The sequence below is a fragment of the Candoia aspera genome, chromosome 8 (genome assembly GCF_035149785.1).
Source record: "Candoia aspera isolate rCanAsp1 chromosome 8, rCanAsp1.hap2, whole genome shotgun sequence".
NCBI classification, from domain to species: Eukaryota; Metazoa; Chordata; class Lepidosauria; order Squamata; family Boidae; genus Candoia; species Candoia aspera.
In genome coordinates this window covers 58,406,450-58,431,525 of record NC_086160.1, presented here as the reverse complement: position 1 = coordinate 58,431,525, position 25,076 = coordinate 58,406,450, and the positions used below count along the sequence as shown (strand labels likewise).

The following is a 25,076-nucleotide window of genomic DNA, read 5'->3' as shown; positions in this document are numbered from 1 at the left end:
CGTTTTGGTGTCTATAAACAGGTAAGTAGTGGTATAGATGCTTGCCCTTGCACATGTGTGTGCATAACCTTATGGACTAACAGGCTACTGTGCTTGTTTATTGTAACAGCGGTGAGTGATGCAGGACAGAAACAGAGATGAAACAGCCCTGGCTGCATTCTCCAGGCAGCTTCCCCATTTCCCTGCACTGAACCGGAGAGGCAAGGGAGGGCACTTTGTCAAAAACAGGGAGGGACTCTGTTTTCACTTCCTCATTCACCCTGAACAAGCTCCAGAGAGGTTTCCTCGTCTTAGAGAGTTTATTTACTGTTGATCGAGAAGAAGCTGGAACAAAAGGATGCCAACCTGTTTCTTCCTATCTCTCTGATCTTTCTTTTGGTGGCCAGTGGTGCTTTGAAAAGGAGCCGCAGCAATTGTGGTGGATGGGCCTCGCAGAGATGGAAGACAGAAGGAGAATGAGCTGCCGATACATTCATGGCAAAGCAGAAGAGGAGCTCCAGAACTTAGAGTAAGAACCAAAGCTATAATTACAGTAGATTGAGGGTCCTTCCATTCTTGGGAGGGCCCTGGGTAGCCTATGAAAGCTGGCTGACATTATCCATCTGGCCTTTCCTGATGATCCCTCCCCTATCTTCTTTCTTTAGCGTGAGCTCTGATCCAACATGCAAGGCTGGGGTGTTGAAAGATAGTCAGGAAAACCAGTCTGCTCCTTTCCCTCTTCATCCTTAAACAGGGCAAACACGTCTTAAAACATGTTCTAACCTTAAAGAAGGAAGAAGGAAGAAGGAAGGGAGAAAATGCTTTATGAAATGACAGGGATGGCTCTGAGGAAGACAAGAGGTTTGCTAGAGGAATGTTTCTTTAATTTGAAAAGCCTTTTTGTTGACGTGGTAAAACAAGATGCAATGCTCAACTGCTGAAGCAGTGGTGGGCAAAGATGGATGGGGTGGGCTTTGGTTTTTTTTAAGAGCTGGGGGCTTCAGTGGGCAACCTAAGCCACATTAGTGGCCTATAGCCTCAGTCCATGTTCTCTTTCTATGTCTCTCTCCCCCACTTTTTCAGGGACTGAGTTTTTCCTTGGCTTTTTAAAGCTATGCCAATCTATGATAGTGTATACACTACAGGTATCAAGTGTTTTCTTACAAAGCTGGAGGGGAAACAAGTTACCAATTTCCAATGGTTGTGGGTGGAGAAGTTAATGAAACTGGAAGCGAGGGGCCTGAGGGTTATATAAGCCTTGGAGTTGCCTATTATTGCTGTAATGGAATATCTGTAATACTATTTTAAAAGCTGTTACAGCTGCAGCTTCTATAGGGAGGGGAAGTACTCCATACTAGCAAGACCTCATTATGTCAGTAGTGATGCTATAGTATTACCCAATCGCAACCCATACCATGCACGCAACCATTGATCTCATGCTTCCTCTTTTTTCTCAGTGGCATGATATCATTGTGGCATTACTGGAAGAATGCAGTTTCTCTTAGAGGAGGGAAATCCTATAAATCCTTGCAGCAACTGAGTAATATCTGCAAAGTGTTCTTAAAAGTCTAATATGATGACTTTGCCACCAACTTGGTCCCCCATTCTCCAAACCAGTGTTTCTCAACCTTGGGAACTTTAAGATGTGTGGACTTCAGCTCCCAGAATTCCCCAGCCAGCATGGCTGACTGGGGAATTCTTGGAGTTGATGTCCACACATCTTAACTTTCCCAGGGTTGAGAAACACTGTTCCAAACTATGGCTTAAAGATGCAGAATATAAAGCAACCTTCTTTGTAGGCTTCCATTCATACCGTGTAAGCTAGAACTGCAGCCATCAGTTCTCCAAAACTGTGTGTGTGTGTGTGTGTGTGCGTGCACGCACATGCATCTGTGGGTTTTTGCCAATGGGGATGCCCAGAAGCTAATATAGTCCACATCTGCCATATAACCAAGTAGGAAAAAAGTAGAGTGGTTCCACATTATATCTTGAAACTAATAATAAGTTTATAAGAACAATTCTAAAATCCATAGTTAATATATTTGTTAGAGCCAACCAACTGTTTACAGAACTATGGATGAACTTTGGAGATCTTAGAATTTTTTTCATTAGGAAAAAGATAGGAAAGGAGGAGAAGAAAAATGACTGATTTGAGGGTGAATCTATGTGCTCTGCATGGTCAGGGAATTTGAGGTGGAGGAAGAGTTATAGTTTTAAATTATTATGCTTTCCTACATGATGTGTAGGATTCAGGTCATACCTAGGAATCTGGGGACAAACAAGGATGAAAATTTAAAATCCAGCTGAGTTTCAGATTTGTCCCCAGCCTTAGGTAAAACACAAATGTTCCTAGCAAAAAACAAAAGTAAAGGAAAACATAGTTTTAATATTAGCAGAAATGGTTAAATTTAGATAATATACTAAGTAAAAAAGTCAAATTGTGTTGTACTAGTTAATTATTTATGCAACAATGATCCTAAAAGAGTGAAGTTCCCTCTTTAGGTGACAGATACTCATTTTATTCCAAATAAGCATCTGTCACTTCTGAGCAGCTAATCTGACTAACTAACAAATTAAATTAAGTGCTTTCCAAGTTGCACATAATACAAAGTAAGGCATATTTCTTCATGGGAAAAACCCTAAAATTCATGGTCAGGCAATGTCGTCATTAGTTCCAATCAAAAATACAAGCAATTTACATCTTGTGAGACTAAATTCCAGTTTTCATTGGAAAGGTAATGGCCGTAGATGTAGTGTTAGCTTTATTAACTTTGGAAATGGGTAATAAAAGCTTCCTACTCAGAACAGACACTTTAATGGCACCTCTCTAAGCAGGTGGAAATTTCTTTGGCACAAGAAGTAGAAACTTAGTTTAGGGTTAAAGATTATTATGTCATATATTTTCATCATTCAGTAAGTGGTTGTGAGCCTCAAGTTAAAATCTATTTTGACTTTCAGATAGGACATAAGAGTCATTTTGTCCCTATCTGCTATGACAGATTAATATAGCTATCTTTTGTAAGTTGTCTCATTTGGAATGTATGTTTTTCTCTAATATCAGCCTAAGTGGTCAGCAGAAACAAGTTTGGCCATTTTTTTCGGCTTTCTTTTGAAATTATCTCAAGATAAAAAGTCCTTCCACATGAGGACTCTATGACAATATGAGGCCACCTCTAAACCTTCCTGATCTCATCATGTTGACAGTGGTAAAATTCATCTTTGAATTTCTGCAGTTCTGTGAAACTTGTGTCCATTTCTTCATTTCCAGGAACTACTGCCTCTGGGTTTCTGGGCTTTAGTTGTCCTTTCATAGGTTTTTCCTAGAGGAATGGTGGATTGACAGTTTTGAAGCTTCCCCTCATAGAAACCATTTGGATATTTTTTTTTGCATGCAATCAGATACATGCATACAACAGTGAGCACATGGAGGGTATATGTGCTAGAGAGTGTGACTGACTCAGAGTCACCTAATCAGCTTTTGTGGCTGAGAGTGGACTTGAATTTGGATCAAGTGCCAGTTGAACACACTGATTCACATTTAACATTTTAATATGTGCCTTTGCAGTCTTTATATATGTGAGTACATTGGATTAAATGTCAGATAGTTGTTATACATGGAGGGTCTCAGCTCCACCTCCCCACTTCCAGAAAATCACTTATCTGCTTGCTGCAGGACATCTACCTCAGCGGAAGACACTAGCACATGGCTAATGACCTTGGTGAGAAGCCTGCAGAGACTAGCCTGTCATAATCCAGGTAGTCCTTGTTTAGTGACTGCCTTATTTAGCAACTGTTTGCAGTTACAATGGTGATGAAAAAGTAACTTTGTGACCGATCCTTGCATTTACAGCCTTGAAGTAAGATCAGAAGCACAGTCGCAGTTTCACTTAATGACTGCTTTGCTTAAAGACTGAGTTGCTGGTCCCAATTGTGGTCGCTCAACAAGGACTATCTGTAGTATAAATACAATGTAGACCAGGGGTATCAAAAGCATTTAAAGGGGTTATTTGAAAAGCATGTTAGCCCATGCAAGGCAATGCTATTGAAAGCACTGAGTCAGCTAAGTCCTCTTGAAGGCTCACCACAAATTCTTTGAGGGCTTTCTCAGGTGGTCTGCTCATGCAATTGAGCATGCATAGAGAACATTCCTGGTGAGACTATTGGTGAGCTGCAGTGGCTGGGTATGAAGATGATCTGGGAAAGATTTGAAAGCAACCATGCCAAACCTTATAGAGGAATGAACTTGTGAATGTTTTGTTCAGCCCTAGAATAAATTCCATCTTTTTGGTCTCAGTGACTTTACTATAGAACAATATGGATTTTTTGAGAAGGGCCTGCCCAGCTGCTTTCAAGGGAGAAATTAGCTAACTGCCAAATGAGGAATTTTCTAAGAAATCTCAGTAACTTTCCAATAAAGCAGCAAAAGGAGAAGCAATCTTTCAGTTGTGTCCAATGGCATGAATTTTATTTGTTTGTTCTTTCCTGACTCAAAAAACCAGGTCTTTTGAGGGCAGCCTGCTTTGTACTAAAATCAACATGTATAATCTTGAACAATTAAAATATACAATATTTAAAATATTCTGCTTAAAGCAGAAAAATGTATGGTCAAGCTGATAAGGCCTGAATCATTACACAGTCCTCCATATGGAAGGATTTCCCTTTTCATTATATCTATTAGGACTACACATCAGCATCAATACATGAGGTTTTGCTCTCTATTCTCTCATATATCTTTCATATGGAGGACTGTTTAATGACTCAGGCCTTATCAGCTTGACCATACATTTTTCTGCTTTAAGCCCTGAAATCCTTGTTACAGAGAGCCACTCATCTATCCATCCTAGTCAAAAAATGATCATTCTGCGTTTCTATGGCCTTTCCAGTTAAAAGAGTAAGATATCTCTGCTAGAGGCCATGGAAAGCCAGTTAGACAGTGAATATAGAATCAGATGGAAAAACAGCCTGAGCTACTTAGGCAATGGCCTGTGTATGGTTTGTAGAACAACTCTCTTTATCTATGAGAGGCACTGGGAAAGGATGCTTGGCTGGCCCAGGGCAGAGGTGTAAAATTGAATGGCATCAGAGTATTGATATCATACCCTGTATCAGCAGAAAACCTCCCCCAGTGGCTTCATAGATGTCAAACAGAAGCAAGGAGAGAGTAAAGCCCTAAGGCACCTCAAAAAGCAGGAGTCTCCGTCTGACTGGAACCAGCCCTGGAGAAAGGAGGAGAACCACTGTAATTCAGTACCTCCCACTCCTAATCCCCTGAGCCAGCCCAGAAAGATACCATGATCAATGGATCAAAGGCCACTGCGAGATCAAGGAGGACCAGGATGGATGCACTACCTCCATCCCAAGCCCCCCAAAGGTCATCAACAAACACAATCAGTGCTGTTTCAGTACTATGGCCAGCCCTGAATCTTGACTGAAAGGGGTCCAGATTATTTGCTTCTTCCAGGGCTGTCTGGAGCTATAAGTGAACCACCTTCTAAACTACCTTCCCCAGAATGGGAAGGTTGGAGACTGGATTCAGTTTTGTCAAGATCCACTGGGTCCAATAATGGCCTCTTAAGGAGGAGATGGACAACCAGCTATTTCATGGTGCATGGAATCACCCCCTCTTACCAAGAAGTAGTCACCATTGCCTGGACCCAGCCACCGGCCACATCCCAGGACAGCTTGATCAGCCAGGAGGAACATGGATCTAAAATACAGGAGGCCAAACTCATGGTTCCAAAGTTGTCCACTTTGTCAGGGCCAACAGGTTCGAACTTCTCATGTAACTGGGCAAGGCTGTGCCTTAGGCAACTCCACAGGACCTGTACAGCTGGATTCCAACTGCAAGAGAAACCAAACAACTTTATCCTACAGATGCCTAGAATAGGGACAAGGTTACCCTGAACAGGGCCACGGGTTGGCTCTCTGCAGACACAATAAGGGTGGAAAAATAATCAGATGCCTTTGTCTTTGTCTTTGTCTCTCTCTATATACAGTATATGTATAATTTTTATTAAAGAAGTTTTTTTTACAGAGTTAAAAGATAAACACAAAGCAATATAGAAAAGGAAGAGAGAAAGATAAAAAGTTGGTAAAAACAGTAAAGAGCAAAGAGAAAGAAAAAGAAAACAAAAAAATACTTAAATTTCGATCTTCTTTACAGCAGTTATAGACATACTTGAAACTCTTTTCCCCCTTCAGAGTTACATAACATGGCTCCCTTCTCCCCATATTCAACCCATATTAATCAGTAAATACAGAAATCATTTTTATCCATTTCCAGCAAAAAGTCCATAAAGGGTTTCCAGTCTTTTATAAAAATAGTTATTGTTCCCTCCTTAATCAAACAAGTCAGTTTAGACATTTCTGCAAGTTCTGCCTCTTCATGGTCCATTACTCCATCGTGGGTGCACTCTTTTTCCTTCTCCAATAGTGTTTTAGGTGGAGTTCATTTGAAAACCAGGGGCCCCTTCTGGATCCACATACAAAAAGAGTCCACATAGGCGCATTCCTATCCAAGGCCCAGAGGGAGTGATCTGTCTGTGGCAGTTTTGGGTCTTATTGTTTTTGTTTCAGTTGTATATATTGTTTTTACTGTTGAGTTGTAAGCCACCGAGAGTTTGATTTTAAGCTGGAGGGCTATACCAATGTTTTAAATAATCTCTCTTGGCCCAACCCATCTCACAGGGTTGTTGCTGTGGGGAAAAGAGGAGAAAGGAGTACTAGGTATGTTCACCACCTTGAGTTATTTAGAAAAATAATAAAGGGATAAAAATAAAATAAGTAAAATAAAAATAAATAAAATAAATAGTAATACAATACAATACAATACATCTCATTCCAGATGTTGCCACTGCCCTGAGATAAAAACCAGATCTAATATGTGGCCTTTGCTGTCTAATGTAGGGCATCCACTTCCAGGTGTGTGGACTTCAACTCCCAGAATTCTCATCAACTACCCTTAAAACTGGCTTATTATTGTTCAAAAATCAGACCACACCTTAAATCCTTGGAAAATGAATTAAAAACCTGATATTGTCCACGTGTTTCATATGGCTACTTTGTCTGTGATCTTTGGTCTCCACAATAGTTAAGTGCAATCTGTAGCTATGTGAAGGTTGCCCATCCTTGATTTATGGAAATTCTGTAGGAGGTTCCTGGGTCACTACAGCGAATGTTATGTTTACAGGAAAATGTTAGAAATGTTAGAAATGAATGACAAGAGGATAGAGGTTTCCCAGGTAAGATTTTGTCACTACAAGGAAGTAGTGATCCTCCTTATCTGCTGGATAAGCCATAGATGGGTTTAAACAGTTAAACATTGGGCACTTCCAGACACCCAACTTCTCCTTCTTCTAACCTTTCCCATTCAAATACAAAAGAATCCCCCATTGGGGGAGATGGGTGGTGATATAAATTTAATAAATAAATAAATAAATAAAAATGCAACCACAATTGATGGGGCAGCTTTGATGTGTGTGTGTGTGTGTATCTATTAGAATCATAGAGTTGGAAGGGGCCATCTAGGCCAGTGAGTCCAACTCCCTGCTTTGTACAGGAATTCTTATTAAAACATCCTTACCAAATGGTTGAACACATTCAGCTAAAGGGAACTTGTCACCTGCCTAGGTAATTTATTCAACTGCTCTTACTTCTTGGAGATATTATAGAACAGTCAATTGGAATATTGAAAAGTCAGTTGCAACTCTTCATGCATGTATAATAGCTCAGCCAAATCATGTATAATAGCTCAGCAGGGGTGAATAGCTCAGCCATGCATGTATAATAGCTCAGCAGGGGTGAAATTGACTAGAGGTAATCAATACTATACCAGAGTGTTATAAAGCTCCAAGATGATTGGGCCTTGTCAATTTCAGACAGCACATCTCTAATAGTGAAGTTCCCTACCTATTGGAAAAGAGAGAGAGAGAGGGACAGAGAGGGAGATCAAGGTTTCATTGCAAGCCATTGGTTACAATGTCATTTGATCATTGGAAGCTTAACTTGCACCAAAACAGAGATTTTATCTTTGTCTAAAAGCCCACCACCACCTTTATCTCAGTATATTACTATTTGTTTGAAAAACTGACAGCTGCTGATTCACTCTGTTGCTCACAACAGGACATCTTGAGACACCGTTATGTAATTCTCTACATTCTGTTCTTAGGAACTTGACAGGGGATTGCCTTTATGCTTTATCCTTGACAACATATTTGAGGTAGTAACATTTTTAAAATATATGTTTGGGTAAAAATGTACTTGTGCATTAGGTAAAGGTAAAGGTTTCCCTTGACATTAAGTCCAGTCGTGTCCGACTCTAGGGGGCGGTGCTCATCTCCATTTCAAAGCCGAAGAGCTGGTGTTTGTCCGTAGACACTTCCGTAGTCACGTGGCCAGCATGACTATATGGAACGCTATTACCTGCCCGCCGAAGCGGTACCTATTAGTCTACTCACATTTGCATGTTTTCGAACTGCTAGGTTGGCAGTAGCTGGGACTAGCAACTGGAGCTCACCCCGTCATGCGGATTCAAACCGCCAACCTTCCGATCGGCAAGCTCAGCAGCTCAGCGGTTTAACTAATAATAATAATAATTCATAAGCCTCCCCAACCCAAGTAACCTTGCTTTATTCTTCAATGAATTTTGTGATTGATTTGCACTTGGAAGAATGATGATCATTTTTAGGTCTATAGTAATGCTCTGAGAGCACTGGCCATGTTTTCCCCCATTAAATTGTTCTGGTGAACTGGAAAATGATAATGATAATGGCAATGATGAGTTAGTATTATTTGCATAGGTAGTTTGTCAGTCATCATCACAGCAGATACATGTAATGGATATGCAAGCTTATGTCAGGCTGAAATACTTATGCACATTTGCTTGAAAGTAAAGCAACTAGAAACTGAGAGGAATTTATTTGCAAGTAACCATATCTCAGGCTACAGCCCCCTCCCACTTTACCTAATCATGCATGATTACTGTCAAGTCCCAGTGTGTTTATATTCTGACAGAAATAAGTTGGGAAATGCAACCTTAAGGTTTGTTCCTTTTCACTACATTAGATCAATGCATGATCATGGTATCCATTCATCAGAGACCTGCTCTTTGACTGTTTCTCATTCTGGCATTTACTTAACAAGCTTACTTGGAACAACAGGTGCTGTTAACGATGATCCTTTGATCTTTTTATGCATGCTGGGTAGGCGGATTTTGGAGCAGCTTCTAATTTTAGTATTATTACATACAAACAGTGGTAGGTTCTATTCACGGCTTCCATAGGGCTCTTGGTATAGATTATAAATTCAAGGTTGAAATAATATAACCAGGTAACCCAAACTCTCTCCATGTTTTCGTACAGGATGAATCAATATAATTTGCTCTACTTCCACATGGAGTGCCTGGAATCATTTTAGTTAAGGGCTAAGGGAATGAGGGAAAGGGAAACAATGGACATAAGGTAGGGACGCTCCCACATGTAATGGATAGAGAACAGGGCAATGGCATAACTACATCATGTCTTACTTAGTCGCTGGTGGCTTCTGAAGACAAAAAGCCCCAACCTACATGGTCTGCTACCTTTTTAAAATTGGTTTGCTTGGTGAACTGTGGGATTGCAATAGACATTGGTTATATAACCTGCATTGATATTGCAAGTGTCTGGAAGTTGCAGTTGGTTCAAAATACAGCAGCTCAGTTTCTCTGGTACAAGATACAAGCAATGAATTGAGTAACAGTTGCTTACTGGACACAATTTAAGGAGATGGTATTAACACAGCAGAGTTAATGGCATCAACTAGCCAAGGTTGGCTGATCTTGAAAAGCTAAGGAGGCTTGGACCTAGTTATCTCTTCCATGTTAGACTTCTGTATTAGACTACCAGGAAATCCCTGAACTATTAACTAGACAGAAAAGTGAAAAAAATCTCAGTAGAAGGCAAGGCAAAACATTGCTGTGTTGTTGCCAGGAAAACAGCAGAGACGTGTCCAAATAGTCACAGGAGTCAAGTTCAACTTGAAGGAGACTTTACCTTACTAACATTTCTGCCCTAAACAGCTTACAGTCCAGTTTTCTGGGGGCCAGTCTTGTCCTTGATGGCCCAGTCCAAGCATTCAGTTCTGCAGGGGAGGGGCCTGATACAAATATCCATGCTGTCAGAGGCCCATCTTGGAAGAGGACTTTTTCTGCATTGCTTCCAGACATTCCCTTTGGTGTGTTGGTTCCCTGCATTCTCAGTTTTTAGAAAACTCTCTACATAGTTTGGGCAACAGATGAGATTCTACACATCACTCTACTTCCTTCATGTACTGAACAACAAAGAAAGTGAAACCTCCACCATTTTACCATACTCATTTTCAACTACAGCTTCTCACACCAACTGCCTAACTGGATCAAACTGACATCTATGAAATGTATGTGCAAGTTGGTCTGGGGTTTCAGCATTTATGATATGCATCTGTATATACATACGTTGTTTCTAATTCTTCTGAAAGAGGAAGCAGACCAGTAAGAAGGCTTCCTGAAGAGAAGGCTTCAGGAAATTGTGATTTAGAAAGTTGCCACGATGGTTTCAAACACACAAGAGCACTCAAATAGGGTGGCCCTATCACTTGGCAGAGTGAGATGGTCGCATCAAGGAGTTGATTTAGGGTGCCATGAAGGGGCAGCAGATTGTTAGCTTGCATGTTTTTATGGCTGTATTTTTCCTGACAGGGAGGAGGGAGATACCCACATGTGGAGTGGCATTCTCCAACTCAGAGCATTCTGGCTGGCCTCTTGATTGGATGTTATTATGTGCAATATACAGCAATATACAGTATATTGGTCTGATCCTGCAGATGCCTTCAGCACTTTACTATGGGCCAGTTTAACCCATCTGACCAATTCCTGAGAGGCTCACTGGGATAAGAATGAGATAACTTCTTAGACTGAAATAATAAGCATAGAATTATAATGGAAAGGAGTAAGGCCATATTAGTGGGTTTACTGTTCAAACAAAAAAATAAAGTTTGTCTTCAGATATGCCAAATATTTGGTCATAGGAAATGGAATTCAAAGACTTCTGTACAGTATGAGTCAGGGCCATATTTTCTGTACTTTGTATATTTTATTTTGATAATGCTAGAAAGGGGAAGGACAGCATCTTCTCAAAACCTTATTCAGCCGATTCTCTGGCTTTTGCAGTTTCAGAAGACGTTATCCATGCATTTCAAAAAACACTTTCCCAGTCATAATACATGCTAGAAAATTGTCTTTACAGTTAAAAAAAAAGCTGTGGTCACCATATTATTTTACAATAACATGTACCCAAGTCATGGGTGTGAGGGCATTTGCCAGGGCTGGCCCTTTCAAAAATGCTACTTTATAGCAGGTGAAGATCTCCCCATTTTGCACTCCAGCAGTTCATTTTATTAACAGCCATTTTAAAAAATCACACTTGTTGCCCATTGTATTGTATGATTGGTATATTTGACTTTTTTCTGCCATATAAGTTCATAAATTTGCACCCATGGATCTGATCACATCATTCACAGGGATATTGATAAACAGTCACTAAATCCAGATGTCAAGATACCTGAGAAGAAACTATTCAGAATGTTCTGAGACTCCCCACCTTAATGATCTCACTAATAAAGGAGGATTGGAAATTCTGTAATCCTACCGTTAAAGATACTTTATTGAAGTCTGCATAATGCTTGCTTCCTTGACCTTGCCCAGCTGCATGGGGCTTGGCACTTATTGCAGCAGACATAGTATTTAATGAAATATGAACTTTGATGTCTCATTAGGTGGTACCATGATAATCTCACACGTCATGCAGCAGAGGCTCTTCTTCTTTCCAATGGCAGTGATGGAAGCTATCTCCTAAGAAAAAGCAATGGCAAGACTGCTCTTTTTTCTCTTTCTGTAAGGTACAGTATTATGAATATTTCTTACATATTTTTCATGGGAACCTGCTCATAATTTCAGTTCAGTATCTGCTTTCTGTCCCACTACTGTCGTATATTGAGTGGCTGGCACAGGAAGCAAGGTCTTCTTGTAGTATACCCAGACAATCCTCTTGACTCCGTTACTGATTTTTTTTTCATAAGGCAGTTGGGAAATGCAATTAATATGAACACCAGTGAAATAGCTGCAATTTAGGAACATTTGACTAGAATATGCAATTTAAAAAATGCCACAATATTGGAGGTAGAATAATTGAAATATTCATGATTAATCTGTTAATGTTAATTAAAATTAATGTGCTAAGCATAGTATTGACAAAGATAACATCAGTATCTTATATAACATTGTGCTAAAGCAGAACTGGAAACTCATGTACTACAAACTACATGCAACCCGAGACATTATTTTTGTAGGTTACAGGTACTTGCTTGGATTTCAGCTTACATGAAAAGCTCACTTTAAACTTACATTAAAAATAATGACTGTTTGCATAGATTGGTTTGTAAAATAGTGAAGTCTCAAGTACATGCAAACTAGAATAATCTTTCAATCATTCTAATTTTGAGATTTACAGTCTGAAACATGTCCTTGCAATGATTTGCATTGGTTTCAGTGATATCATGGTTTATCAAACAAGCATTATTATATGCTTACCACTCCTATTAATGGATAAGAGATAAGTGCATTTTGTTTAGTTATACAGATGAGACTCAGAGATAAAGATTAAACTGTGTTGCAGATAGGCAAAGTCATTCATTTCTAGCCAAGGTTCCAATCCTGCAACAGGACTGAAAGGGTATATTTTGAATGATGATCACGAGTTGTGTTTGATTACAGGGGCACTTCCACACTAACATTGTTTTTTTAAGCCCTTTTAGAATGATCTGTGATTGTCTTAACTTTGGTCTATTTGAAATGCTGAGAACAAGGAGTGAAAATACAATTTTATTCCTGCTCTCGTCTCTTGGGCTGCTGAGAGAGAACTGCAAAGCCATCAAGCTAGCATTTCTATTATAAGATCTGAAGCTGAGGAACTGGGAAGAAGAATAAATCAATAGTTCCCTCCAGTGGAAAAATTAAACTACCATATCTCAAAATCATCAACAGCTCCACAACTGCAACTATAAGGCAGTTGAGCCGGAAATAAATGAGCTCAGCTCACCAATGCTACTTAAGCTATGGGATCATGAAAGTCTGGAACTGCTTTCAGACTGGTTCAGAATTCTTGTATGGAAGGGGCCTAACTTCCAAAGTTCCTGGCTAGCACGGCCAGTTGTCATTCAACATACTTGGAAGGCACCAGGCTTGGGAAGGCTGATGTACATCAAAGGAAAATAATGAGTGGAGTAATATAACATGAAACTTAACTTTCTCACAATGAAGCTTATGATCTTTTCTGAAGGGTGGATGGCAGGGAGTACCGTAGGCCATAGGCTACAGGGGATAAACCTGAAGGCAAATATGAAGAAGTTCCTTATGAATATAAGGGAGTTTCTTGTCTCTAACTCTCTTGTTTAGTTGTCTTCTGGAACAATACAGTTTGTACAGTTCAACTACTTCTTTTATTTTGTTTCAGAGCAAAAGATTCTGTAAAGCATTTTCATGTGGAATACACAGGGAATTCATACAAGTTTGGTTTCAATGAATTTTTAAACTTGAATGACCTGATCATGCATTTTGCAAATCAGCCTTTAATCGGTAGTGAGACAGGTAATCTACATTTTCTATTTATCTGTTTTGAAATATTTTATTGTGAATATTTTAATGTAAATATTTTATATTGTATTATTTACTTTAAACCTGACTTCCTTTTTATACTCTCAGATTAAACTTCCCCTCTGTACTTTTTATAGGTTCCTGCTGCCTCTAATAAAGTTCTTCATATTTTAATTAATATCTGATATTTCCTTTTTGCTGTCAGATGCTCAGGCATTGCATTAGGGATCTGTTACTCTATATTATAGAGAGCTAGTATGGTATTGTGGTTATGGCACCAGGCTAGAAACCAGGAGACCATAAGTTCTAGTCTTGCCTTAGGCACAAAGCCAGCTGGGTGACCTGGGGCCAGTCACTCTCTGTCAGCCCTAGGAAGGAGGCAATGGAAACCCCTTCTGAAAACCTTGCCAAGAAAACTGCAGAATTTATCCTAATAGGATAAATGTTATGTACATTGTGGATTCAGGATATGAGGGAGTAGAGCACAAGTTGGCATAGAAATCACATATTTAATTATGCTTTCTGAAACAAGCTTTTTGGTTCCTTAAATCCTTTTGCCATCAAAGGTAGGCTAGGAAAAAGAATGGGTTCAAACGAGTAAGAGGCAAACCAGATTAGTATGCTACTGATTCAGAATGGGCTCATGAAACTAGTAACTCCAAATCAATAACGAAAGGGGGTTGATGAAAAGGGCTCTTTAAAACTAGCAAGCTCCACCATCCTCTTGGAGAACTCTGGCTTCCTTGAAAAGTCTTGACAAGTTATGGATTTCTCATGAAACAGGAGATGAAGGTCCCAGCGTATTCTTTCTTAACAGCAGCCAGGAGATGCTTGGAAATGAATTGGATGAGCAATATCTGTGCGGAGAGAGAGAGAGACTGTTCCTTTTTTTCTTTCACCAGCTGTCTCTGAAAAGTTGCCTTCCAGATGTGCTGGAGTGCCTTTTCCAGAATTTCCAACCAGCTTGGCTGGGGATACTGGGGAGTTGTAATTGAAACAATTCTGGTGGGTGCCAGGTCGGGGGAAGCTGTCTTTCATGATTTTCTTAAACTAAATGAAATTGCTATCTACTTTACTGGGTTATGTGATTCTGTCACCAGAGCTTCGTTACATTTCTTGGCTCAGTTCGGCATTTTGGTTATGATCTCTATGACTTTAAGATCATCTAGAGGAAGCATACTTAGTATGAATGTGAAAGGGGCCTTCTTGGGGGCAAGTTGCAGTTTTGGGAACTCCTTACCAAGGGAGAAGAGCGCGGTGATTCCAACTGTCTTTTCTCCTTTCTAGCAAGTGAACAGATTTTTTATTCAGGCAGCTCTGTAGCCTACCTTTTTGCTGAAATAGATTTTAGTGTGTGACACTTCTTCGTTTTTATGAACGTGCTAAAATAGATGTGTTTTATGTTTTAAGTGTGATTCTGTCTTATTTATTGGTTGTCTGGTGACACAGAATAGCATTGCTAGTGGAAAGTAGGATATAAGTTTAATTAAGAAATAGTTAATGGAACAGTTGGAGAAGTGATCAATAATGTAGGTAAATAGGTTAAATACTTCTTCCTTCAGTATTTCTCCTCTCCTTCAGCTGAAGGTTTCCTTCTACTGCCTTTTTTAAAAAAAGGTAAAAGGTTATAGAAATCCAGACACTGGCTGTTTGCATAACCAATAGTTTTGCCCTATTAATAACCATATACTCTGTTAAAATCCCTGGCACTCTTTGTTTTGCTGGATTGGTTCCACAGAATTCCTTCTTTTGCAATCCTTCTTTTGAAACTTTTGGATCCATTCCTATGTAGCTTAAACATTTAAATTTAAATCATCTTGATAAAAATATTTTTAGTTTGGTTTTGCTAACATTGCTGTATGTAATGTGGGATAAATACTGATTTTCTCCTTTAGTTTTATTTGATGAGTAAATATTTGAATAAACCATTCCAGGTAGCTAAAGAAAGTACTTGAAAACATAGAAAGGCAAGGAGCTCGAAGATATACATTGAGTTAAAGGCCAGAAATGGTTTAATCTTGTTCGAGTGTCAAGTCTATTTCCTGATACAAGTGTTAAAATTCATTGACTGGCCCCAACTGACTCAGTGCCCAGAAACTTGAGCTCTGTTGTTACAGTTCCTAAATAGGTTTGCTATTTAACACAAGATATGCTTCAGATTTTTGATGGACAACTACTACTTGGAGCAGGTCCAGATGAAGAAGAGGTCCCATTATCAACTCATTATGTGACAAGTAAGATCAATGGGCTGAAATTTTAAGAGCGCTAAGCTACCTGGCCATCCTGAGAAAGAAAAGGATGGTAAGGAGCAATAAGCTCTCCTGAGGGTTTTTTTGTTTTGTTTTGTTTTGACAGTACCACCTCAGTGAGGTTTTGTTTAATAGAATTCTCCCTTTGCCCAAATTAGATCCTACTGTACTTTTGTTTGAGTTGCTTAAATGCTCTGCTTTTCTATACTCAGGATCAGGGTTGGCACTGTAACATTGGGATTCAATTTTAAATCCATTTGAGGATTCCCTGATCTATAGGGAAAATATACAAATCAGTGGGAATGCTTTAAGATGAGATAACTCCATTGCCTTTCCAGTCTTCTCTACAGGTCTTCACTGACCTAGAACACAATTTTGACACAAGAGATTCTATCTTCTTAGTTTATTCTCTGTTGCCCTTCACTAAGATGACAAACAACTGTACAACTAAAAATCCATTTTTTGATACTTCCAACATTCATTGTTCCCAAAAATAGAATCAATCAGATCAAGGGCAAAATCAGAGGCATAGTAGATACCAACTTTGCTAAAGCTAGGCAGATCTAACTTCCATTAGTATTTGGATGGTGGATCACCTGACATCCTATGAATAGTGATGTAAACTGCCTAGATGAAGAAATAATTTCTCACCACTTACTGGTAATGGTACCATCCGTCAGAATTTTATTTGTTTAAGAACCACAGAAACAGCCTTACTCTTTCAGAAAACTCATCTACTCCGGTCCTAAACTAACAGAAATAGTTTCTCATGGCTTGCATCCTATATGTACTATACATTATTGCCTAGGAATCTGCTCCCATTCTTTCTTCCCCTCTTCCTCCTTATAATTATTGTTGGTTCATTTTTAATATTTTTAAGGCACCTTGTACATTATTGTAGTTTTCCTCTACCACCAGCTATCCTGCCATCTGTTATATCTGTTAACAGTGAAGAAGTTCACACTATATATCAGTGAATCTGATCTCCAGTGTTGAATGATAGCCTTGGCCTATGGTTTACCAGCTCCCAAATCAGATTCTGCTGGCTCTGTGAAACTCCTTTCATGTACTTAAAATGGAAAGTGTCACCGGCTGGGAGATAGGTGTCAGACCTCATAATACCCATGAACTTATGCCCTTCCATGTTGCTTTTCTATACGAAGCAATACCTAGGAAAGGAAAGTTGACACCAGAAAGAAAGAATTGCCATTTTCATGTACTAATAGCCCAAACTCCACAAAGCAGTTTTCATGGATTAAAAAACTAACCTTCTCTTTGTATTTATAGGATCCCTAAACACTTTAACCACTGTAACATTTTCCAATGTAGTGCTCTACATATGGGCTGAATTTCATTCCCATCACTCTTAATGACTTTGGAAATCAATAGATTTCACTGCCCTTTCTGGAGACCAGAGAAGAAATCTGGAATGAAATTCGGTCATGGTTACAAATAATGGATAATTTCATTTGAAAAATCAGTTTTGAAGGTCAAATCTCCCTTTATAATATGTGGCAGGGCTTTACTTAGCATTTTGTCAAATGAGAACTATGTTTGTACTGCTGTTCCTGTGACAGTCCATAATATTTAAAAGCACTTTAAACATGAACTTGCTTTTAATATTTATTAAAAATAAGCAAAGTCTCCTTTGAGTCAAGTTCAACCAGTGATTTCGTGGCTATACCATGTAGTTTTCTTGCCAACAATACAGAAGTGGCTTGTCACTATCTTCTTCTGGGATGCTTGTTCAATTCCCAGGCCAGCCTACAACTCTGGGATTTCCTGGTAGTCTCCTCTCCAAGTAGTAACTTGTTTAGGTTTTGAGATCAGGTAGGGTATCTATGTACTGCCACCTAGATGGGCTTCATGTTTATTGCCATTGCTTTATTCATTATTTAGTTGGGAAGAAGGACCATGCCTAAATACAACAAACTGCCCAGATATTTCTAGGTATCCATGTAAGTTGACATATTTTGTGGATTGTACTTTTTAGGTTAGTGAGGGCCAAGCTCAGATTGGAGCTAAGGTGGACCTGAAGGAGATCCCAACAGGTTTTTGGTGAGTCTGAGATAGAGGGAGATATATAAAACAAAAATAGGTAAACTTGTTTGATACTTGTTTAAAGTATCAAAGTATTAACTTTTTAAGTATACAGCAAGAGGCTAGACTAGAAGATCTAGGTAAATGTGGTGAGTGATATCTTGTAATAGCTTTCTAAGATCACATTTCACACTTTTTTGAATACATCCTATTATGGAAGAGAAAAGGCCCTCTATTCACTTCTGTGGGCTACTGAGGGCTTTCTTTCTTATAGGGACCTTGACTGTATTGAAGCATCCATATCCTAGGAAAGTAGAAGAGCCTTCCATTTATGAATCTGTGCGGGTCCACACAGCCATGCAGACAGGAAGAACAGAAATTGACCTTATTCCCAGTGCTCCATCGGTGAGTTCCTATTTTTACTGGTTGGACTATTGGTTGGAGAAAATAAAGTTTTCCATAGCCTACTATGGAAATAAGATAAGATTTTAATTAGAACTGAAGTGAATTCTTCAGAAGAAAGCATCCAGCTTGGAAATTCTTGGGATTGAAGACTTGGCAAATCTAGAAGACACAGCTTGGGAAAGATGGTCTTAGAGAATGCTCTTCCCCAAATGAAGCAATCAAAGTATCTTATAGCATATAGATCCATGAACATGAAGGCTGGGATCACACACTGCTCTAAGTTTTAAACCTGGTAACAAAACACAACCACTGTGTTTACATATTATGATTCAATGTGATTGTTTAGTTCACACAATATTCTACATTAATAGCTGGATTTCCCAATTATGCAGTGAACTGCAGATGACCCAATTCCATTTTGCCTTAATTGGGGTGTTGTGTAAAGCCATCTGAATTTTGATAAACAGAGGATGCTCAGTTGCCTATTGTTTGTTTACAGTTTGACCCATCTAGAATATATATCCTGTACATTATGATCAGCACCCACTTTCATACATGTTGCCAGGGGGAATATTTCACTGGTTGGTGGAATTATGGTATTTTTGCACATGCACCTTAGGTGTACATTGCGATGATCCTCTTGACCGAGGGAGCAGGTAACTCAGTTATAAGAGAAAAGGAACAGTTACAAGCTGAAAGCTACCAACCTCTTTTGCTGTGTCAACCACATCAAGGCTCTGAAAAGACCCATGACTGAGATGAAGGACTACCTGTCTCTGTCTCCTCTCTTCTCCAACTCCCCAACATCCTTCTCGACCCTCCTAATAAACTTTCAACTCTTTTCTTACAGCTAGGTACTAAAGAAGGTTATCTAACAAAGCAAGGCAAAATAGTTAAGGTAAGTTTTTCAGTTTCTTCTTTCCTTACACATGAAAAGCCAGCCGGTTAAAACATGCTGAGGAACAGTGTTTGAAAATTATATTGGGCATGTGTGAGGAAAATAGGGTCTGAAAAAAAATCAGACTGTTTGTACAATAGCCAAGAATGGCTGTACTGTTATGGCAGCTTTTCCCTAGCATGGCAGCCTCCAGACATGTTGGACTTTCATTCATATAATCCTCTGCCAGTATGGATGGCTTCCTGGTTATGATGGGAGTTATAGTCCAAAGCTCCTGGAGGGCATCATGTTAGTGAAGGCTGCATGAAGCAGTGCCATATGTAGCTGATTTTGAAAAGGCAGCAAATGGTATGTTTACTTACAAATGCACTTTTCCTGCTATAGAACAGAGAGGTACTTGTTGGACTTTCACCTCAAGTGCTGAAAAAAACCCAGCTTTCAGCAGGAGTATACCACCCGCTTTTTATGTGCATTATGTGTATGGATGCCATCTTGAGTTCTTTGAGTAGTATTTGTGCCAGAATATGTTGGCTGTTTCACATGTTCTTCTCTCAGTACCATTTTTAAAATTGTCTCTTCATCTCCTGCCTCCCCCACAATTGTCCTTTTCAAAATCAGATGTGGCCACCCCACTCTTCCTGTTTTCAGATTTGCAGTCTGAGATCACTGCATGGACCCTTGAAAACTAAAGGTCCTCTAGGGCAATGCTTCTCAACCTTAGCAACTTTAAGTTGTGTGGACTTTAACTCCCAGAATTCCCCAGCCAGCATGTGGGACATACTGATGTGGGCCATATCAAATCATAACCACACATGTTCAGCGAGCTATAGAACGGAATTGGACAGCATCTGACTTACTGACTTACATTAGACCTGTAAGTCTAATGTTATATAGGGTTATCATGAATATATTGTTTTATTCTAGGACGATTATTTTTATTGTAATGAGAGAAAAAGAATTTTATTTTGAATGGTTGATAACAAATAGTTATTATAGATGATAATCCTATGCTTAATTTTAGATCCAGCATTGTATCAATTTTAGAATTATTGTATATTCACTGTATTGGCTGAGTGACAATTTTGAATTTTCTCAAATCAGGAACTAGGAATAAGTAGCTAACTTCAGCCTCTTTCCATGCTCTGTGTTTAACACTTTGTGAGTTCACAGGCAAGACTACCCATCCTCCTTTGGGCTGTGTGTGGTCTCAACCTCACTCCTCCTTTTTCATGAAGATTCATCTGCGGTTTTTTTTCTTTTGTTCACATCTCACATCATTTAGGACATGGTTGCAACACCTTGTTCCTCTTCACTTACTAAATCTGCTTTTCTTGCCTTGTTTACTTCTAGAATCTTCTTCTGATCCATCCTACCAATGCATTTCCCTTTTTTCCAGTGCTACCTAAACCTCATCTCAGGTAGCCTTCTCCAACTTGGTACCTTCCAGATGCGTTTGGCACCTGGAAAGTTCCAGATTAGGGAAGGCTGCTCTGTGGCATCCCCAGGCCTCATTTAGCTCTCTTCCTGTTTCTTTCTTATCTTGCTTATGCAAGTTGCAGTTCCTTTGTCCAGTTAAATACTTTCAGTACAGTTCCTAGAATAGTATGGGAAATGCTGTGTGTGTTAGACAGCATGGGAAGGAAGAGAAGAAAGGGTGGTTTCTTCCAGTACACATTGCCCCTTTCATGTTGATTTTTTCAATGCCCCTTCTCTTTATTCTTTCAGAACTGGAAAACTAGGTGGTTTACCCTGCATAGGAACGAGCTGAAATATTACAAAGATCAGACGGTGAGCTGTGCTGTACCTTGTTGCTTGTGAGGGCTAAAGCAAAGGAATCAGCTGGATTCTGTAAATGCTCTTTGTCCCCATGTTCCCAGAGTAGCTATTGCCAAACTCACTGCCATTTTTATCCATGGCATGTCAGTTCAGTTAGTGGGCTCCAGTGACATGCCATCTCTATTGTACAAATGGCTGCTCTTCCCTTACAGCAGAGTTGGGAAATTCAGACTGCACATTCCTCCCTAGTCCCCATATTCTGCCCTGAAATTTGGTGGCAAAAATTATTTTCTATGTTGTAATTTCCCTTTTTGGAGGCACCGAAAGAGTTTTCTTAAGTCTCTGCAAGGCTTAATAAGCCTAATTGCTATGTACCCTTCAATGCTGCAAAATAAAATGGGGTTGCCCTGCCACACTGATATCACAACGGTTGATACACATCCTGTGGGCTTTGGAGGCCATTAGTAATTTTTAAAGCATGGCCCCAAAATGTGGGCTGCCCCTCCTTTACAGAAATGTACTCAAAAGAGGCCTAAAGCCATACAAAGAAAAAGCTACATTCATTACCACTGGAGGAGAAAGAAAAGTAACTGATGTGTGGATTTCTTTTTCTGAGGTCTTACTCCTTCTAGTTGTACTACAGACTTCTGCAATGTATTAAAGTAGCTAGTAGGCAACCCATACCTCTGAGCTGTAGGCAGTCTGCAGAAGGACCATCTTCTTCATCCTGCAGTTCGCACAGCTGTTAAGATTGCTGGGTATCCACAGGATGGGGCAAAGAGGTGCATGTGATGCTATGAGCATTGTGATGATGTCATAATCCTAAGTTATGTAATTATGTAATTACAACATTTGCATCATTTGTACAATAACATAATGATGCATGTGACATCTGAGGCATACAAGTTTCATAAATTATCATCATGACTTGTACCATATGCCTATGTCCAAGATGACTAGACTAAATCAGGGGTAAACCACTGTTTATAAGTCAGGCTTGAGGCATCAAACATTTTGACTGTGCGCTACGGTTCGGGGGAGCAATAATGTTGCAGCAAATGTGTAATCATAATAGGCGTCTGGCTGGGTTATGATTTTCAGATTCTGTTCATAGTCCTTTTTAAAAAAAAAAAAAGATGTGGCTTGATTTTGTTTTGTTTTTTTAAACTGCAAAATCAGTTCTATATACTTCACTTCCTGTGCATTTCCCACTGTAAAGTAATGGAAAACTGGACTGCTGAATTTTGGCGAGGGCTCCAAAGCTGCCCAAAATGAGCTTGGGAGGCACTGGTGGTCTAAATAGAAATCCTTTTTTGGGTAAACTGTATAAGCGCTGCAATTTTTGTCTTGCTTGAGGAAAATTTGGGTGCATATACACCCGCACACTCACATACATCCACGTTGCCACTCTTTCTTGACAGAGTTCAGTGTAGGCATGCAGAGGTCATAACAGTCAGTATGGCAGCAACAACGGTGTGGCCAAAGCCCCACCCCTTTTTGTGTGTGTCACAACTGACATCTTGGTTTTTTTTGTCCCCCCAGGAACCCCCCCCCCCCATGTACAGTATATATGCAGCATAGGTTATACACGAGCTGATACTTCAGACTAGCGTGGAGAATTATGGAATTAGAATTAACTTGCACTTCATGGAAGGACAAAGTGCGCATGATCAGGGGATGCACCAGGAGCCAAGGCAGCTGAGGAACAAAGTGAAATTGCAGAATAATCTGTGTGCGTAGGGTCTTATTTACTGTTCTGCTTCTTACTTGATGTGAAGGGTTGAGGTAGGTAACCCATTTTAGTTGATAAAACAGAACAATTGTTTCAAAAATAACATTTTTCAAGTCCACAGAGCCAATCAGAGCACTCGATTTAACAGAATGCTCAGCAGTACAGTTCGACTATTCCCAGGAAAAAGTGAATTGTTTTTGGTAAGTTGAGGCTTAAATACAACTTTGGGGTATACTGGTGTGTCTTTTCTTTCTTTAAAAGCTTGTCAGTGCTATTCTGCATAAACTTTTTCTTCTTTGAATTCCATTTTCCTACCATGGCAGAAAGCACCCCACCGCCACCCAAGTCACTCACACTTTTCATGAATTCAGTTAAGATATATCATTCTGGTCTTCCTTGATTTTGCAGCTTGCCATCAGAACTAATTGCTTCTTCCTCTCCTTTTGTTCCTATTTTTGAACAGCTTTAGACAATGGCTGTGCTTGAATTCCAAAAATTCTACTTTAATTAAGGATGAGTACCCAAGCACACTATTTGATTGCTTAGCTCCTCTTGCATATTTGTACTTGCTTAAGACTGAAACAAAAAGCTGCAGTTTTAGTCATCATAATAAACAAGCTCAGCAGCAGCTTCCACAATTTATCTATTCCCACTTGGCCTTTAGAATTCAGTGGTTTGGACCTACTTTGGCATACTTGTCTATCAACTCCGTGGACTTACTCCCTTTCAATTCTATGGGTCTAGTTTAATTAAAACAAAATATGCATTTAAGTTACAGGTAGTCCTCTTTTAGCGACCACAATTGGTACCAGCAACTTAGTTATTAAGTGAAGCAGTCGCTAATGAAACTGCGACTATGCTTATGATTTTAGTTCAGCTTTCCTTTGCTGAAAGTTGTAAATGCAAGGATTGGTCATAAAGCTATTTTTTCACCAGTCAAATGGTTGCTAAACAAGGCAGTCACTAAATGAGGATTACCTGTACTTTTGTTTTAAAGCAGCCATACCTTCCTCTATTTCTCAAAAATAAAGTCAGGACATGCCTGTTGTGGTTTCTCCAAACTGGAGCTCCCTCCCTAAATATTTTGGCTAGGCATGATGAGAGTTACACTCTAGAAGGCCCCACATTTGGTAATATGTCTGATTCATATTGAATGGAACACTTTGGATACATCTATACTGCTGGTAAGTTTTTTCTCTATTTTGCTTTTTAACCACTAAGGCTATTACTCTTTTTATCATAAGGCTTTGGTCAAATTTTAAATATTTATGTCAATCACTTTCTATTCCTATTGGGAAGAAAAGTAAGATTATTTTTTAAAACTATCTTTAGCTTCAGTTTTTTTTGGAAAAATGGAATATTAGTATTGGGGAGTGACTATTTTTACCTTATATTTGTGATACAGAATTTTATAATTTTATATTTCACAGTTTAGTATTTCCAATGCGGACATATTATCTCTATGCAAAGACTGGAGTAGAAGCAGATGAGTGGATTAAAATATTACAGTGGAAACTGGTAAGGAAATGTCCATCACAGAAGATTTGATTAAAATTAAGTGGGTAGTAGTATGGTGAGAAATAATTGTTCATGTGTACAGAGCTGATTTCTATAACTGAATTCCACCACAGTAGCCTTAGAAATAATATTTAAAAGAGAAAATTACATCGCACATACACATAGCATGTTCTTTGGGATGGAATGTGAGGGCAACCTTGGAGAATGGAGGGAAGAGATGCTGCCTAGGGAACGATCAGATAAAAGGAAAGGGAGTCCATGAGAAGACAAGATTGTTGTCAGTCTTTCCAGGTAAACCAGAGAGGAAACACAACGAGATGAGCTAATTCTACCTTATTCTAAGGCTACATTAACAGAATCTTGCAAATCTGAACCACCCTCCCTATTTATCGCTTGAGTGGTCAGGGCAGGTCTTTCCCAGGTTTCTTCTTTAGACCGCCATCCTCTCTCGGAGTCCCTTTCCTTCTTTCTGATCGTTCCCATGGCAGCATCTCTTCCCTTTATTCCCCACGGTCACCCTCACATTCCGTCACAGTTCCCCACCCTGAAGAGCCATAGGTTGCTTCTTTGCTCTTACTGGCTCTAAGTTCCATCTTTGGTATCTCCAGATAAGAAATAGATCTGAAAGCAGATGTAAGCAATTGCACTCTGTACCAACACCACCAAATTAGATGGCCCAACAATGTGACTTGATATACGGCAGTTTCCTATGTTCCTTTTCCAAAAGCAAATTAGACTATCCTAATCGTTAGGGTCCAGTGCTTCTGTGCACGTCACAGCACATGCTAAATTTCACTTTTTCGGTAGTGTTCTCTG

The 25,076-nt window shown here is 39.4% G+C and overlaps 1 protein-coding gene across 1 annotated transcript in view; it reads left to right on the top strand.

The window, feature by feature from the left end:
• The first annotated feature begins 360 nt into the window (after nt 1-360).
• DAPP1 (dual adaptor of phosphotyrosine and 3-phosphoinositides 1) overlaps nt 361-25,076 on the top strand; it is a 27,851-nt gene continuing 3,135 nt past the window's right edge. The window contains exons 1-8 of the mRNA XM_063310452.1: nt 361-508; nt 11,767-11,889; nt 13,503-13,636; nt 18,206-18,336; nt 19,187-19,234; nt 20,960-21,022; nt 22,857-22,942; nt 24,173-24,260. Of these exons, the coding sequence (XP_063166522.1) occupies nt 423-508; nt 11,767-11,889; nt 13,503-13,636; nt 18,206-18,336; nt 19,187-19,234; nt 20,960-21,022; nt 22,857-22,942; nt 24,173-24,260 (759 nt within the window). The 5' untranslated portion in view covers nt 361-422. The remainder of the gene's footprint in view (nt 509-11,766; nt 11,890-13,502; nt 13,637-18,205; nt 18,337-19,186; nt 19,235-20,959; nt 21,023-22,856; nt 22,943-24,172; nt 24,261-25,076) is intronic.